The 17,351-nt window shown below is 42.6% G+C and overlaps 1 protein-coding gene across 2 annotated transcripts in view; it reads left to right on the top strand.

Moving 5' to 3' along the window:
- The first annotated feature begins 1,620 nt into the window (after nt 1-1,620).
- Nucleotides 1,621-17,351, top strand: part of nipbla (NIPBL cohesin loading factor a) — a 40,661-nt gene continuing 24,930 nt past the window's right edge. For both annotated transcript variants that reach the window (XM_052067798.1, XM_052067799.1), the window contains exons 1-12: nt 1,621-2,018; nt 7,677-7,747; nt 9,768-9,920; nt 10,016-10,181; nt 11,199-11,299; nt 11,387-11,498; nt 12,157-12,320; nt 12,886-13,034; nt 15,212-15,302; nt 15,413-15,634; nt 15,706-15,957; nt 16,050-16,780. In XM_052067798.1, the coding sequence (XP_051923758.1) occupies nt 9,857-9,920; nt 10,016-10,181; nt 11,199-11,299; nt 11,387-11,498; nt 12,157-12,320; nt 12,886-13,034; nt 15,212-15,302; nt 15,413-15,634; nt 15,706-15,957; nt 16,050-16,780 (2,052 nt within the window). In that variant the 5' untranslated portion in view covers nt 1,621-2,018; nt 7,677-7,747; nt 9,768-9,856. The remainder of the gene's footprint in view (nt 2,019-7,676; nt 7,748-9,767; nt 9,921-10,015; nt 10,182-11,198; nt 11,300-11,386; nt 11,499-12,156; nt 12,321-12,885; nt 13,035-15,211; nt 15,303-15,412; nt 15,635-15,705; nt 15,958-16,049; nt 16,781-17,351) is intronic.

The following is a 17,351-nucleotide window of genomic DNA, read 5'->3' on the forward strand; positions in this document are numbered from 1 at the left end:
TCAAAACGTACCTACTTCACTGCGCCGCTGCGCGCCGCCACTGCGCCGCTAAGGCAGTGGCTCACGACGATCGCGCGGGCATCTTAGCGAAAAAATGTTGTCTACCCACAAGCATTGCAATGAAATTGTTAGTTATTTAGTAGAGCTAAACATCTCTTTATTTTCGCGATAAGCAATGAAGATGAACAAAAAGTTGAACCAAGCAACAACACTTTTGTGGGCCGAAGGCCCACCTTACCAGCCTTCCGCAGGAAAAAGCTGATGAGCCGCCCGGAGGGCGGCGAACCACCTAGTTCTGTTATAAATCCAGTTACCAAATTCTATGTTAAAATGTGATGTAAAGAGACAAATTATTGGGTTAGTTCATTTGTTTACAGTCATTGCTGTCACGTCCACAGGACACACAGTGTTTGTAACTGTACGTTGTATAATGATTTCTTAAAATAAAGGCGGAAAAATACTCATGTGGAGTTAATGTGTAAAGTGGACTCCTGCTTTCTCTCCAAACCTTTTAGGTTTCACAAAACTATCCTACTTTCCTTTGACTTAACTGGTCCTCGTCTCAGAAGAGTCTTTTTTAACCCTAACACTTTCCTCCATCCGCTCCATCATTAGCACTCCCCATTTCTCTGTACGTTCAAGTCCAAGTTGAACGACTTGAAACCTAACCATTTCACTGGATTACATTTCATTCGCACACTTGTACTGTGTATGACAGAAAATTTACTCCAATTTTAAAATTATATATATTGTATTATATTTTATCTTTTACAGAGATAACAATGCTAAGTTTTGAATGCCACTGTCTGGGTTATTAACAGTATCTTAAATACATTTGGAGAAATTAAGGATTTATACGTACATAAATCCCGTCATCACAGTGAAAGTTTTAATTGTGTCAAGTGCCTTTTGTTTAATACTGAATCGAAATGATTTATTCAAATCAGTATAGCATAGCTTTCTTTCAAGGTGTTAACAAATACACTGTAAATAAAATGTTGGGTGAACTCAAAATTTCAAGTCAACACACTTCAGTAGCATTTTAACTTGTGCAATTCAACTGCATGTTTTAAGTGTTACTGTTGTGAAAATTATCTTTCCTGCATTTCACAACAAAGAAATAATTGGTTCCAGAATGGCTGTCATTTTAATTGAACCCACATTTAAGTTAAAAACAAAAAACAAGAGCTTTGTTGCTCTAACCAATGTTTTTGCCATTAATGTCAGTAATATATATTTAATTTTTCCCCAGATTATCTATGTGCTCTAACCATCGTTTTGAAACCAATATATAGGTATGTATTATAAAGAGAGATTTGTGCTTCCGTAGAATGTCTTTGTTATACCAAATAAAAGGCTGTGAGGTGGCAAACTACGCTTGTTAGACGAGAGACCAAAAGCGACATATTTTGAGAGTGACATTTGTTGACATTTGAGGTGGATTTATTCTATTCAATCCAGAAAATGGAACTCTATTCGAAGTGTGGCGTCATAAACATGCTCGTGTGCTCGTAACGGTGTTAGAGCGCCCTCTAGCGCACTGCAGGCGTGGTGTCGCGTGGCATTTCGTTTTGGCGCCGATGGAGGGAGTCACTCGTGAGATCGTTGCTCAAGTCAGACGGCGGCACTTCCGGTCGGCATTTTGTTCTACGAGAGGAGGAGAGCCTCTTTCGGCCGATCGCAACAAATCGTCACATTTCTCCTTTTTACGCTCGGGGGGGAATAAAACAAGTGGCTCGCGCTCGTCGCACGCGTCAACGCGACGCCGAAGAAAGGACGTAAGCCTCGCCGAAAAACGTGGAAATAATTTGGCCGCGAGTTGTGTGACGGAAGAAGGACCGAAACGAGCCCGACCCCGGATTATTGTTGATAGCGAGTGAGCTAGCAACCTAGCTCGAGCGGGGCTAGCTCTGCGAGCCAATCCGAGTTTCTTCTGGAGGAGAAGAAAGGGGGGAGCTAGAGACACGGACACAAATCCAGCGAAAACATTCCCCTCCCTTTGGGCGCCACATCTGAGGGTAAATACACTCGCCTTTGTGCAGTCCCGTTTCTTATCAATTTCACACTTATTAAGCAAACTGAGGTGTTCGGGGCGGAGGTGCACACGGCGTCGTTAATCGCTGACCGGGAAGGGAACGGATGCTAGCGGGGTTAGCCGCGACAGCTAGCTAGGTGTGTTTTCACTCTTGTCCAGGCACGGCCTCGAAGCTGGATGTCACTCGTCGAAGCTCGCGGACCAGTTCCCGCAGCGAACGTCAACAGCCCCGCCGTTTCCTCTCGGAACTCGGTTTAGCACCTCACTTTTTAGCGTCGTCGTTTCGCTTCCTTACCCCGTCCTCGACTGCAGCGCTTAATATTATGCTAACTTCATAACATTCAAAGCTAGCCAGCGTTAGCCGAACCAACCGAGGAAGCCACCGAGTCGTGGGAGAAAACCGACCCGCGGATTGAGCTCTATTGCACCGCTTTAGTTATCGCGGTTAGCTCGGGGGCTACTGGCTTTAGTCAACAACTTTGAGAAAGTAGTGACTTGATGTTGTGGTTTCTAAGATGACAATTACCAATTTGGCGATATCGTTTCATCATGTTCGTAGTAGTATTTTTACGTTTGTGGTCTGGCGATGTTGACGATAGCCACCATTCACGGCGCATCTGCTCTCCTTTGTGCCGCCTCCCTCCCTCCATGTCTGCCTGTCAGTCTCCCAGCTGTCATCTTCAGCCCACACGTCCTGCTTAGTATGGGAGAACCCCACAGACGTGCTACTACGATATTATGTTTACAACACCTCCCCGACCTTCAATCTTCGTTTGCTTTTTTTCTAACTCCTGCCTTTTCCCGAGCTTCGTCTCGGGAATAGCCAGTGGCAGCACTGGTTTTGTTTGTCAAACTTGTTGCATTTTATTGCAAGTCGTTTAGACTTTCGCGAAAACGTTACCTTTCGGGTTCGTAGACCAGTATAGCATAAGCTTAAAGGTCGAATGAAGTACTGTTCGATTTCTTCATTTTTTTTCGCAGGAAATTACATTAATCAGTTCCGTGGCCCAACTTTCACGTCTAAGATCTAAGGAATGGTACACTGACGTGTTTTTACTTCATTCTTAAATGGAAAAACAAGTGTAAAAACAATTAGGTACTCTTTCGTAAAAGAAAATTAAACGGAATCACCCCTTTATGCGATGCATTCACTGAAGTTGACTTGATGCTGTTTAACATTCTTAAAGGGACAGTATGTAAAAATACATCGATTTTTTTCAATGTTCATTACTTCAGAACCCCACTATTTCAATAATATGCAAAAATGTTCTATCACATCAAAATATATATTTTTTTTAAATGTAATTGTCGTGAATTAATTGCCAATTACATTACATCGTGCGCCCCTGCCGACTGGAGGCTGCCATGTTTCACCGCAGTCTTTTTGCTATGGATACCAAAAGGAGACAAAGTTGGTGAACATTGCGCCTCACAATTATGACAACAGCATATATAGCAAAAGCCATGCACTCGCCCCGTCACTTGAAGGAATACTACAAATCCTTTGGGATGATATTATGTTTGCACCTCTGCTGAAGGAATTGGTGGCTGGCTTGCCAAGTGTGGTCTTGCTGAGGCATCATAATGCACGTACAGTACTTGTAAATGCACGCTCCTTGAGCTGAAGTCGTTGCATTTTGTTAAGTCATCAATAGATGGCACTAAAGTCCACACACCGTACCTTTAACTGTCCTACAAGTGTAGGACAAAGTTAGTGAAACAGTACTGAAAAGTCAGAACCGCTGCCAGAGACCAGCCTTAATGGGGGCACATGAAATGCATATGGGGGGGATTATTATTAATACCCAACAGACAGCACTTACTTTACTCTATTTATTTGGATATAGATGTTTTGCAATTTTAGTCAATAGTATAGAATGGTGCCTTTGCAACAACCACTGGCAAGTATTATCATAAGGAACATTAACAATACATATACATTGACACCTTATACCGCAGCCGTATTGATTGTGAAGTTATTTGTGAAGATGCCTTGTTGACTTGGCACTTGGAGATGTATTATCAAGCAAGAACTCACTGAATTAATACCGTACCATTGCTTTTGATTGCATTGTGTGATTTAAAACTCAATTTTAATTAAATATTATTTGCAGATTTTATGGCGGGTACAATGAACTCATTCAATATGGCCGATGCGCTGACATTTCACATGTGCAGCAGAAATTAAAAGAAAAATAGGGGGGAAAATCCATCTTCATTTTAGATGTGTTTGTGGCTTCTGTGATTTCTTTTATGAAATGGGTTCAAATAGCTCTTTAGTTGCCGTCACATATACAGTAGATGTCACTCCTCACTTGGCACAATGTGACATGCCATGATAGTCTACAAGCATAATGTCGGAAACTAACGGACGCCAAATGTCCAAAAACTGCGATCTGTAGTCATCCAAATGTATGTTGACATCTCTACGAATGTTCACATCAGCCTCTGAAACTATACCAGAATTATCACACTAGTATTACAGATTTTAGAGCATTTCCCTTTCCATAGAGGTGCTCCCTACAAAGTTTGTCACTTCATGAGAGAAGCGCTTTTCCATAAAATACCAAAAATTGGTGATATTTTCAGAGGTTGATGAGGGCAGGAAGTACAGATGTCCACATACATGCTGTTGTCAAATTGATAGCAGTTTTCTGACATATTAAGCTACGCAAGTTTTTTTACGCTTATGTTGAGTTTTAAACTGCCGCCCCAAGTGCTGGTATACTGCAGTGTCCTCCGCTCTTGTTGCTTACAAATATGTGCATATTTTACTGACATATCTTGACGCATTACATAATGCTGTAAAAAAACCTTGCAGATTCACTTTGAAAAATATGCAGGATTCTCTCACACAAACATTTACGTATTTTGTCACACTTAAGCCTGTGTACCTAACATTATTCCGATTTTCAATCAGGCTCTCATTGGCTGTTGCAGATAAGACTGTTCATTCAGTCAAACAAAAATCGCAGCACTGTTTCTTTATATGTAAGTGACACACGAGACTGGCTACTATGATACAAGAGTAATAATTATTATTATAAAACAAGTTTATTTTTTGAAATCCGTACCTCAAATTGGGTGTGGAAGGTTGAGGGGCACGGCCCTCTTTGACCCACCCGTGTTGACGGGTCTGTGTATAGTAAAACTAAAGGAAAAACCAATCAGCCCTCGATAATGTGGAGCATTTAAGGAAGTCCGTTTCGTGCTTTTTTTAACTTTAACTGTCATGCAAGTGTCAAAACAAGTTGAACACTGTATAATAAAACCAAAAGAAAATTAAAAACCTCAAATAAGGGGGGACCCGCTGCATGCAGTTTAAAGGTGAGCTAATTTATTAAACATACAACACATTTCACCTCTCAGGGCCTCATAAATTAATAATTATTTAATTATGCACTGGTCTACTATTTAAGGAAGCCAGCTTCATTTATTGCACTGTTATACCTTCCGTCAAGTATTTTAAAAAAAGTAACACTTTTAACTATCATACAAGTGCAGAAAATGATCCACTGTTTATATTTTTATGTATTTATTTTTTCAAAGTAAGAAATAATCATCGCTTAATTATCCATAGGTAGAATGTTTCAAGGATAAGTTCATGTACTGGGGTCCTCTGTTTACAGTGCTCCTGAAACTTTTTTTCCCATGATTATACATGCCTTACAACTGTTTTTCATACAAATATTTAATGTAATTGCGACTTGACTCTGTTAGCGTCCGCATTCCCAAAAAAATCACTATTGTGATTTAATATGCATTTTTTTTTCAAGGGCCTCTACCGATATATATTTTTTTAGCAAACACAAGTAATAAATGCTATGTTTGCTGAATGCAAAGCTTGTTAATGATTCACAAACGTGGTGTCATGAAACAAATTTGTTACCTCTAGTTCTTTTTGGGGAATAGACAGTCCATATCGCCCCGCCCTCTCCCCATCATCCAAGAACTGTTCCATCAATCAGCCCAAAAAGCTTAATTACAAAATGGACTGACATATGTGAAAACAAAATACGTTTTTATAAGTCTTTCCACAGGGTTGTGCAAAATTGCAAAGAGCCACGATACAGGTAGATTTGGATTACTGTTTAGGGGATTTAATGGCTAGAGGGAAGAAGCTGTTTAAGTTTCTGCTGGATTTGGTGCGCATGGATCGGTGGCGCCTGCCTGAGGGGAGTAGCTGGAAAAGGTGGTGAGCAGGGTCGGGCGGTCCAGTAGGATTTTCTGTGCCCATGTCTTGGTTCTTGCGGTGTGCAAGTCCTCAAGAGTGGGAAAGGACAGTGTCAATGAGCAGCCCCAAACCAAACCGTGATGGAAGAACACAGGATTGATTCAATGAATGCCGTGTAGAACTGTCTTAGAACCACCTATGGCAGGCCATGCTTCCTCAGCAACCTTAGGAAGTACATCCTCTGCTGGGCCTTTTTCAGGATGGAGTTGGTGTTGACCTCTCACTTCATGTCCTGGGAGATGGGAGACTGTGATTCCCAGGAACTGGAAGTTCTCGACGTTTGACACAGGGCAGTTGGATAGTGTAAGGGGCAGCTGTGGTGAAGGATGTTTCTTGAAGTCCGCGATCATCTCTGCCATCTTGAGCGTGTTCAGCTCTAGGTTGTGTCGGCTGCACCAGAGGTGCAGCTGCTCCAATTCTTGTCGTTACGCAGACTGGACGCCGTCTTTGATGAGACCGATGACTGTAGTGCCGTCTGCGAACTTGATGAATTTGATGGCTGGGTGTGTTGAGGTGCAATCATTCGTGTAGAGGGAGAAGAGCAGTGGAGAGAGGACCCACCCTGTGGGGCTCCAGTGCTAGTGGTACATATTTTAGTAACATGACCTACAATTTCACTTGACATTGACTTTGTGGATTATGTGATCTTAAAATGCCCTCTTAAACATAAATGCTTCCGAGGTGTATTTTTTTTGTTTTGCTTTGCAACAATCAGTCAGTTATCCACACCCGCAGACTTTGAATAAATCTTGGGTGATTATTCACTGTATATTCAACTTTCAATGAAGCGTATTCCTTTTTCAACAGTACCCACTCTGTGAAGATTGACCCCGTAGTTCTTGATCCTGTAAGAGCTCAAAGGAAGGTGTCCGTCTTGTCTTGCTCTGATTTACCTAAAATTTGTGATTTGGTGTTGTACCATCATTATCAACAAGTACACCAAGTTTCATTAGAATCTAAATCTGCTTGATCAGACTCACTGGGTGATGTGCCATGAAATGAATGACCCTGACATCTCCTGACATACAATCATAGACATTCATATACTGTTGCAACGAGAAGTTAACATGCACTAAAAGACTCGCACCTATTTTCTTTACTATCTTTACATGATACCAGACTATTTTTTTTCTTGCTTTAGGTCAGTTAGAATTACCAAAATAATTTTCAGTTGCTACATGCAAGTGATAATGAGAGAATGCTGGCTGCAGCTACAGCTACAGGCTACAAAGTACAAGCTGCGTATGATCTGTGTATGTCACATTTCCATGTAAACCGTCCAATCATAATCAAGGGCTGATCGGAACGAAATTCTTTCCACCAATTTTAATCTTATGTAATTAGGATTTACGGTTCACAATATTGGGTTAAAGTGCATTTTCTTTGGGTTGTTTTTCCTTCAAACAGGTCTAGGAGGATTTGTTTTCATCTGAAATGTCACTGTGTCCACCTGCAGCAGCACAGCATTCTTTGACAAGGTACGGTGATCGTTGCAGATGTGAATTTATCATCCATGTGATTATTCAGGATGAAAACGAATTGCTTCATTTTGGGTAAAGCGTTTCTGAGCAGGTTGAAGTTAAGTACTTCACTTCTCATCTTGGCATCACGCAAGTGAACAGTAACAATGAAACTGTTTAGATAAGATTGCCACTTTTTTTCTCAATTTAACTGTGAATTTACTTGTGGGACTCAAGGACTTTTAAAGAGTATACTGCAAGATGAGATGCACATAATATGTAATTCAGTTCAACATATTCATCAGAATGAATGTGTACTTGACGGCATATGTACAGGATAATCAGTTTCAAAAGCAGAGAACAAATATAACAAAAATGACAATGGCAAATTGGAATGGCAAGGATTTTTTTCAACCAATTACACAGTCACCTGCTCTGCAAATTATCATTGCCACAACCTCCTGTGGTTACCCAGTCACCATCCTGAGTGTGACAGTAACAATTCAAAGAATCTACACGAAAGACTTCACCTTCTAGTCTTCATTCTAGTGGTGATTAATGAAAGTGATTGGAAGCATAGATGTTTTTTTTCTTCATTATTTTGGGACATATAAATTGTACAAACATACAAGTGTAACCCTTCCGCTAGATCAGGGGTGCCCAAACCTTTTTGGACTGAAGATCTAGTTTTCGATCAACTAACCTCCCGGGATCTACCTTTATTGGCGCGCGCGTACATGCGCACACACACGCAGGCACGCACGCCATGATGAGAAACAGCCTGAAACTGAGGCATGCAATGCACTTTTGCAGCCTGTTAACTACCGTAGCTCACACGTACCGTTTTAAAGTGCTTCCCTGGGCTCTCCTAGATTCCTATTTTTTGCTTGTGCCCTCGGTGAATTGTTACACGAAGCAAACTCTGAATGAGAATAATGACGATAAAAGATATAGCGCAACAGTTTTGAACACAAGAGCAATTGCAGTCTACTGAGCGCTAACAACTTCTGGTGACGTAATCACGCGCCCCCGTAAATTCAAGATTTACCTGCTTTATTTTCTTTTTTTAAATATTTTTTTTGTGAAAATGAGACTGATAGGATGATTAGGGTGCAGTGTTCATTAACACAAACAAATATATAACTAACATATACAAAGACACACAAATGGTAGTTTTTTTTTTCTCCTGGACACTCCTCGGATCTACCTGGGACCTGTCTTAGATCTACCGTTAGATCAGGATCGACGTAATGGGCACCCCTGCGCTAGATCATAGGTGTCAAACTCAGGTCCTGGAGGGCCGCTGTCCTGCATGTTTTCCAAGTCCCCCTGTTGCAACACACCTGATTCAAATGAACAATGTCAGGCTTCCGCAGAGCGTGCTAATGATCTGATCATTTGAATCAGGTGTGTTGCAACAGGAAGACTTGGAAACCATGCAGGACAGCAGCCCTCCAGGACATGAGTTTGACACCTCTGCGCTAGATAGTCATATTGGTGTGTAAAAACAACAAAACATTTAATCTCCACTTGATTGCTTAAGGATGTGAATGATGTGTGTGACAGAGGTGGGTCACATGTCAGTTTAAAAAAAATATTTAACATACCACTTCTGTCAACAAACCAGTGTAGAAACAAGTCACTGTTACTATTATCAATGTCAGTACAATAAAACATCTAGTCTTGACTTAAATGAGGAATCGTGATTGCTGTCGAATATGTACGTGCCATTTTATTTTTTAAATAAAAGCCACACAAGTATAAATGTTAACCTTAGTAAAAACAACAAATGTAATCGACACATTATGGCTTTCATTTACCTCACATAACTAGTCGATTCTGTTCTCACAATCTTTTCTTGACACCTCTTACTCAAGTTGCTTCTGCTTAGCTCTGACTGTAAGTGTTGCCAAAAGCCACAGAAAAAGTGTAGACTTATTCCTTTGATTAGTCATACAATTGTAGATGTTCCGCGGTACGGTACTTAAGTGATTCTCAGTAAATCGGACCTTAAGTCCTATTTAATTTCCTCCCTCAGGTGTCAGGAGATGTGAGGACGGGTGTCGTCCATCGGCCCCCCCAATCTACCTGTGTATCAACACACTCCCCCCCACCCTCACCTCAAGCATGAATGGGGATATGCCTCATGTTCCCATCACCACTCTCGCTGGGATCGCTAGCCTGACAGACTGTGAGCAGCTCCTTCTGTTTTCTGCATCAGCACACAGTTGATCAATTTCCGTTAGATGAGTACTGGACATCTTATTTCTCCGTCTCTCATTCCAGTGTTGAACCAGCTACCCCTTCCCTCCCCCCTCCCGGCTACCACCACTAAGAGCCTCCTGTACAATGGGAGGATCGCAGAGGAGGTTACCTGCTTACTGGGCTGCCGGGATGAGAATCTTGCCTCGCAGCTTGCTCATGGCCTCAACCAGGTCTCCACAGAACACATGTAAGAGGCCTTAACAGAGGTTGTGTGCATGCGTGCATTATGTAGCCTGCCCTCAAAATAATGTTAGTTGTATCCACCCAGCCAGCCATTCATCCATCCATCCACCCACCAAAATCCATCTATCCATCCATCCTTTACAGCACAGGTTTCAAAGTCAAGACCCGCGGGCCAGATCTGGCCCGCCACATCATTTTATGTGGCCCGCGAAAGCAAATTGTTTGTCAACTTGCTAAAATATGTAACAAAATGTCAAATGGTATTGTGTAATAAATAACATTGAGATTTTGCTACCCTGTTTACACTCGCTTGCACAATAATTTAACAAACTATTGTAATCAACTTTACTGATTTCAAAACTAGTAATCTATTAATTAGTTGTGTACAAGTAATTATTTTTTGGTTTCACTGTCATAACAGCCCTACGAGGGAAGACGTAACTCCAAATTGACCCTCAACTAAAATGACACACCTGGGAAAAAGTTGTTCTTACAGTTTGTTAAGTACGGAATATTTTTTTTAGGAATGTGGGGGGAAAAGCAGATTGCCTGGAGAAAACCCATGCAAGCACGGGAAGAGCTTTAGCCCAGACTTGAATCCAAATCCTCTCAACTGTGAGCCAGCTAACCGCTATTCCACCGAGCTACCTTCTAAGCAATTTTAGTTCTGAAATGATACTAAAGCATCAAATTAAAACATCACGAATAAGCAGTGGAATAAAAGGTTAGAGCTGAATGAGTTCACTCTGTTTTTATTTATATTAAGAAAAACATAATTAATGGTGGGCGAGTATCTGGTTAGCGCATTCGCCTCGCAGTGCACAGGTCATGAATTCAAATCGGGCCTACTGCATTCTTGTGTTGAGTTTGCATGTCGTGCCTGTGCCTGCATGGGTTTTCCATGGGTATTCCAGTTTCCACAACATTCCTAAAACATTTATCGTAGGTTGAAGACTCTAAAATGTTCTTAAATGTGAGCCAGACTGAAAGTGGTCGAAACATTTGTTTGGTGTTCTTGCAGAGAGCTAAAGGACAACCTGGGAAGCGATGAGCCCGAGGGAGATGCACCACTGCTGCTACAGACCATGCTGGCCAGAAACCCAGGCATCTTCAGGGAAAAAAGTATTCCCCTCAAAACCATATCACTTTTCAATGGAATTGAAGCACAATGTTCAGCGTCTGAATGATTTCCCCTCCTTCCTTGAACAGATGTTATGCAGCAGCCGATGGTACAGCAGTACAAGATCACCCAAAATTCCATGCATAGTCCGGCCCAGTCGGCAAACTTTCAGCCGGCAGCAATTTCTCCCAATCCTTCAAGGTAGGTTAGAACACAAAATTATCTCATCAACCACTTGAAAGGGAACACCAACCATCAAAGTGAAACATAATAAATTCAAAATTTGATTTATTTGGACTTTAAAATTTCGGGGGAGGAGAGCATGATGGTTATTTTTAGAATCATTCCTCCCAGAGTCCAGACCAGTGGTTCTCAACCTGGGTTAGATCGAACCCTAAGGGTTCGGTGAATAGGTCTCAGGGGTTCGACAGAGCCTCTGCCTTGGAGGTTAACACTGGCAGAGCCATGGGTGACACATCCAACTCATTAGTTATGACACGCCCGCTGCAGATGATCACATAACGGCACTTGTCCAAACAGTGCTGTGGGAAATTTAGTTCACTCAGTTGTCAAGGTGCGACTGTCATGATAGTATATTGTGTGATTTTTTTATTAAGAATGTTTTTTTTAATACATGCTAACGATGTGGAGCAAAAAAATGAAAGTGGTCGGACGAATATGTACAAATGGATTCACATGCATCATGGAACATGATGGGACTCAGCGTCCCACCTGCATGATTTGTTATGCCAACTTGTGCAATGCTAGTCTCACACCGCCAACTGAAACTGAAATATGTATACTATATACCCTTTAATTCTCTATTTCATATTTGCCCTGTGTTCCTCTTCCGTTTTAGCCGTTTCGTGCCCCCACAGACAGGCTCTGGTAGTCGATACATGGGCCAGCAAAACAGTCCGGTTCCCAGTCCCTACACGCCCCAGAGCCCCGCCCCTGGTTACATCCAGCAGTACCCCCACCAACAACCACCTAGCTACAACCAACATCAACAGATACAGCAAGGTGAGTCTTCCATCACTTTTATCACATTTTATCAACCACAAGTTCCTCCAATTCTTTGTGATTTAAGGAATATCCCTCACCGCCATTTCATATTCGCAGTCGTTAGCCATTTTTAAGAATGCATTATAAATGAATGTTTGGAAATGAAGGCATGGTAACGTGATGCCAACTTTGCGAGCAGTACAGTAAAAGCCTAACAAGGCATTCTCCATGTCATGGTTGGTTTGACTTTTATTATGAAGCTGGCATGCACTCTGCTCAGTGCTGGCCCGAACGGTGCTGGCGGCGTGTTACCGTAATGCATTGTATGAAAATCCATTATGGTTTGTGACTTGACTGACTTATTTGTGCCTGAAAACATGACATGCGGCACTGCACCTTCCTCATTTGAAGGAAAATATCTCTCTGTGGGCCTATTTGTTCATCCAAATGATGCGGCTTATTGATATCTGCCCCAAAGCTAGAGGCATTTTGTTGACGCACGCTCAATACTAATTGATGATTTCACAGGGTAATACTTGAGGATTTTACAACTCAATAATATGATGTGTTTGCTTTCTCAAAGTGTCTGTGGCCAGTCCGATGGTTCCGGGTAGTGTCCGAAACATCCACGAAGGCAAGGTATCAGGGCAAATGGCCAACGTCGCCAACCACCACTCAGACAGGCACGGCACTGAAGACTACTTGAACATTGTGCACCGGCTGGGCAGTGAGGTACAACCAACTGTTAAAATAAACTTTTCAGCCCCAGTAGATATTTGTGAATGACCAGAAGGAAACATTACTGTATTTTCAAGACTATAAGCCGCTACTTTTTTCCCCACTCTTTGAACCCTGTGGCTTTTCATGTGATGCACTTCATTTATTAATTTGTACTGACAAGCTTCAATCCGTCATTAGATTTACCCGTCTCGGTCACATTTGACGAATGGAAATTAACGAACACGTCACAGTGGACTCATGAAACTGTCAGTCTGCCCTCATAACTGAGTATTCACCAACCATTTGTGGCTGCGCATACCTTTTGGTAGACTGGGCTACCTGAAGAGGTAAACGCGGAAATCTGTATGTGTAGCGAGAGCAACTGAGAGCAAAAAGGAGAATCTTGAGTTGAGTCATATGAGCAAAGGGAACGAGGGTCCTAAATAACAGCCACCTCTGCAGTGTTGTTTGTTTGGTGACTGGCTCCAGCATCGCTGGTAATGGACAACAGGACAGTAAGTCCGGCCATGGAGCGACATCTCCTCACTGACTGACAAAGGTTCAGGGATGCAACTGTTTCACACACACTAACTAGCTCTGTTTTGGCATTGTGTGCGCTTTTTTGGGGGGGGGCAGGGGGGGAGATATCTATTGTTGTTTTAAAACGATAGATCTTTTTTTTTGTCGATTTCCAATTTTATAACATGGAGTCCCGTGCCTATTAATACGAAGTGGCCGATGGATGTCCAAATTTGTTTTTATGGCTTCATTTAGCTGTTGTGACTTTTAATCAGATGCATTTTATAGGCTGGAAATTTCTGTATTAGATCGGTGGTGGGCAGCCGTTTTTCTTGTATGGACCATTTGACTTTTTATAAATTCATACATGAAATGGTGTATTTTTATTATAAAATATGATGAGCATTTGGGGTTAGATGTGCTTTTGTCTAACAGAGGGAAACTCCTTTGACCAACTGGAGATCGATCGGTCTATATTAGAGGGGATGGCTGCGATTTGAGGCATACGACGCACTTTTGCAGCCTGTTAACTATCGTAGCTCACACGTACCGTTTTAAAGTGTTTCCCTGGGCCCTCCTAGATTCCTATTCTTTGCTCATGCCCTCGGTGAATTGAACACGAAGCAAACTCTGAATGAGAATCATGATGATAAAAGATAGAGCGCAACAGCTCTGATCACAAGCTGCAATTGCAAACTGCTGAGCGCTAACAACATCCGGTGATGTAATCACACGCCACTGTAAATTTAAGGTTTACCTGCTTTATTTAATTTTTATTGAAATATTTTTTTGGTGAAAATGAGACTGATAAGTATTAGTGTGCAGTGTATATTAACACAAAAAATATATTACTGAGATGTACAAAGACGCAAAAATGGTTGTTTTTTTTCTTCTCGACACTGCTCGGATCTACTTGGGACTTGTCTTAGATCTACCGGTAGATCAGGATCTACCTAATGGGCACCCCTGCTCTAGATCAGTGGTTCTTAACCTTGTTAAAGGTAACGAACCCAACCAGTTTATTTGCACATTTACCGAAGCCTTCATTATTGAAAAATAAAAATCTATAATAAAACACATTTATTAAAAACTTAAAAATATAAATACAATTAGTAGAAGTGTAAAGTATACGTTTTTTTAATTGTGCACAAAATGAACCAGCCAGTGATGGCCAAGCGGGCGTGTCATAACTAATTGACATGTTCAGTTGGGTGTGTCTTAACTTACATGGTAGAGGCTCTGTTGAACCCCTGAGACTGATTCACCGAACCCCTAGGGTTCGATCGACTCTAGGTTAACAGCGACTGCTCTAGATTCGACTGTAATTGAATGATCCTTGTGCTAAGCCATTGTGTTTTGGGTCTAAATACATTCCGAAGAAGTAGCCTCGAAATGGGTTTGATGTCGGCAACACCAGGATCTAAGTACTGCCCAATTATGGGCGGAGAAACTTTCTCTGTAGGCGGTTTATGTGAACTTACCGTACCCCATTATTATGTAGTAGGGGTTCGGAGGTGTTGAATGGTTGCTCACAGACATTGTCAGAAATAGGTAGGTAGAAAAAGATTGCCTTGGTTAAATTACACATTTGGTGGGTGGGAACTCAGTCCTGACACTAAACTATTTTGTATACAAACCCTTTAATTCTCCCTTACGTGTGTTTTATTCAGGAGGGTGACTCTGCCTTGAGAAATCCGTCATTCCCTCTGAGGTCGCCGCATTCTGGCTGTTCTCCAGCAGCGGGTGAAGGGACACCCAAACGTAATGAATTGTTTTCTTTAAGACCAGCATTGCACTCAGATAAGATTCACATATTTATTGAGTTGGCATGGGGTTCACTCTGTTTTTAATTTTGTCCCACCTCCATACAGCGGGTTCTCGTCCTCCACTGATTCTGCAGTCGCCACCACCATATGCACCATCACCGAGGGAGGGGGTACTCGACCAGAAACAGCAGCTCCAGCAGCGCAAGAAAATTCCCACTGTGAAAGAAGAGAAAGACATGTACGACATTGTCAGCTCGCCAAACAAGGACTCCACCAAACTCACGCTGAAGTTGTCCAGGGTCAAGTCGAATGAGTCTGATCCAGCGGGTAGGCAAACACACATTATGTCTGAACAGTATTTAATAAATTAGCAAACTAATAAATGCCTGTTCCATCAGGTGACACCATGCCAGGCATGGACCACAACTCAGACAATATGGAGGCGGAACTGGGCTTCCAGCAGGTTCCTGTTCTCCAGCAGAACCTGGGAGCCCGTCATCAACAGGCCCCCCAGCAGGCCGGGGGTGCTCTTGGTCTCCAGCCTCCTAGCTCCCCCTATGACGAGGTAGAGCTTGACGCGCTAGCTGAAATCGAGCGGATAGAGCGAGAGGCAGCAAGCGAGAAGTGTTCAAAGGAAGTCCAAGATAAGGGTAAATAGGGGTTCATGATTTTGAATTTTTTTTTTAAGCAGAAGCATGGAATCTATAATGTTGGGTTTTTTCGTTTTGTTTTTTTTAAACAGACAAGCCACTGAAGAAGAGGAGGCAAGACTCATTTCCCTTGGAGCCAGGTGCCGGGGGACCCGGTGGTCCCACCGGAGCACCAGGAAGCGGACCTGCAGGAGGGGGCAATGCTGGCAAACTGACCCCGCAAGAGGCCACGGCAGCAGGGAACGGTGCCAGTCGTCCTCCCCTCATGGTGAGCATCGACCTCCAGCAGGCAGGGAGAGCTGACGGCCAGCTTGATCCCTGTGTGGCTGCCCCTGTCCCAGCCCTAGAAGCCCAACGCTGGCCCGAAGAACCGGCTAGCGGGCTCGCCTTCGTAGAAGGTTATGACACTGCCTCGCGTTTGAAACCGGATGGACGACCGGAGGTCATCAAGAACAGGGTTGATAAACATGACGGCAGAGGAGACAGTCGGGAAGCGGCCAAACCCAGACAAGATGACAAGTCTTCAGACAGGCGTGTGGAGATGCCCAAGTCGTCGGGCCGAGGGGAACACGGACGGGACAGGGAGAGGGAATCTGACAAAGATAGGATGCATCGAAGCGAAACCGGCAACACCCGTTTGAGAAGTGACCGAGATAGGTCCGGCTTTCGGGTGTCCTCTGCCGGAGAGCCTGGTCGTAGCAGCCATAGGCAAGACGGTCTTAAGCCCGCTGTCGCTCCCTCCGGCGCTAAGTTTCCAGATTCTTTCCCCGCTCAGCTCCTGGGAGGACAAAGTGGCGCACTGAAGAACTTCCAGATCCCTAAGGTGATCTGGATCAACCCAAACAGCAATAACTTCCAACCATTCAGTTGTCACTGCCTGCAGTCTCACTGAATCATGCCACCGTTCTCTCTTGTTTTCACATTAGTCTTCCCATTTTCAATTGTTTGGTTTGTATTGAGGTTTATTTTTAACACATTAATCCGCCTAAACCATTTTTAAAGTAGGTGTTTTGTCTTGTTTATAAATTAAGCATCCCCTATATAGTTATGAGCAACAAGGCACAAATCTTAAAAAATACTCCACTGTAGTTTCTCAGATGTTTTCCAAGCACAGGTGGACAACCGATGGCCCATGGGCCACACTTGACTTTTTCCAATCTCTACTTTTTTGACATAACACAAATGTTGGACTGGAGTATTTCTTTAAGCATTTGTTTACTAGAACTATACTGAAAACTAACATCAGAGTTCCTTAGTTCATCAGTGTGCACCATTGACACTAGAGCTGTGCAATATGGATATGCACATATGTGCAACATTTTATTTCCTCATCTGTAATTTTGCACCGTGATAACGATATATACGTTATAAGAGCTATAAATCATATATTTCCT

The sequence above is a fragment of the Hippocampus zosterae genome, chromosome 6 (genome assembly GCF_025434085.1).
Source record: "Hippocampus zosterae strain Florida chromosome 6, ASM2543408v3, whole genome shotgun sequence".
NCBI classification, from domain to species: Eukaryota; Metazoa; Chordata; class Actinopteri; order Syngnathiformes; family Syngnathidae; genus Hippocampus; species Hippocampus zosterae.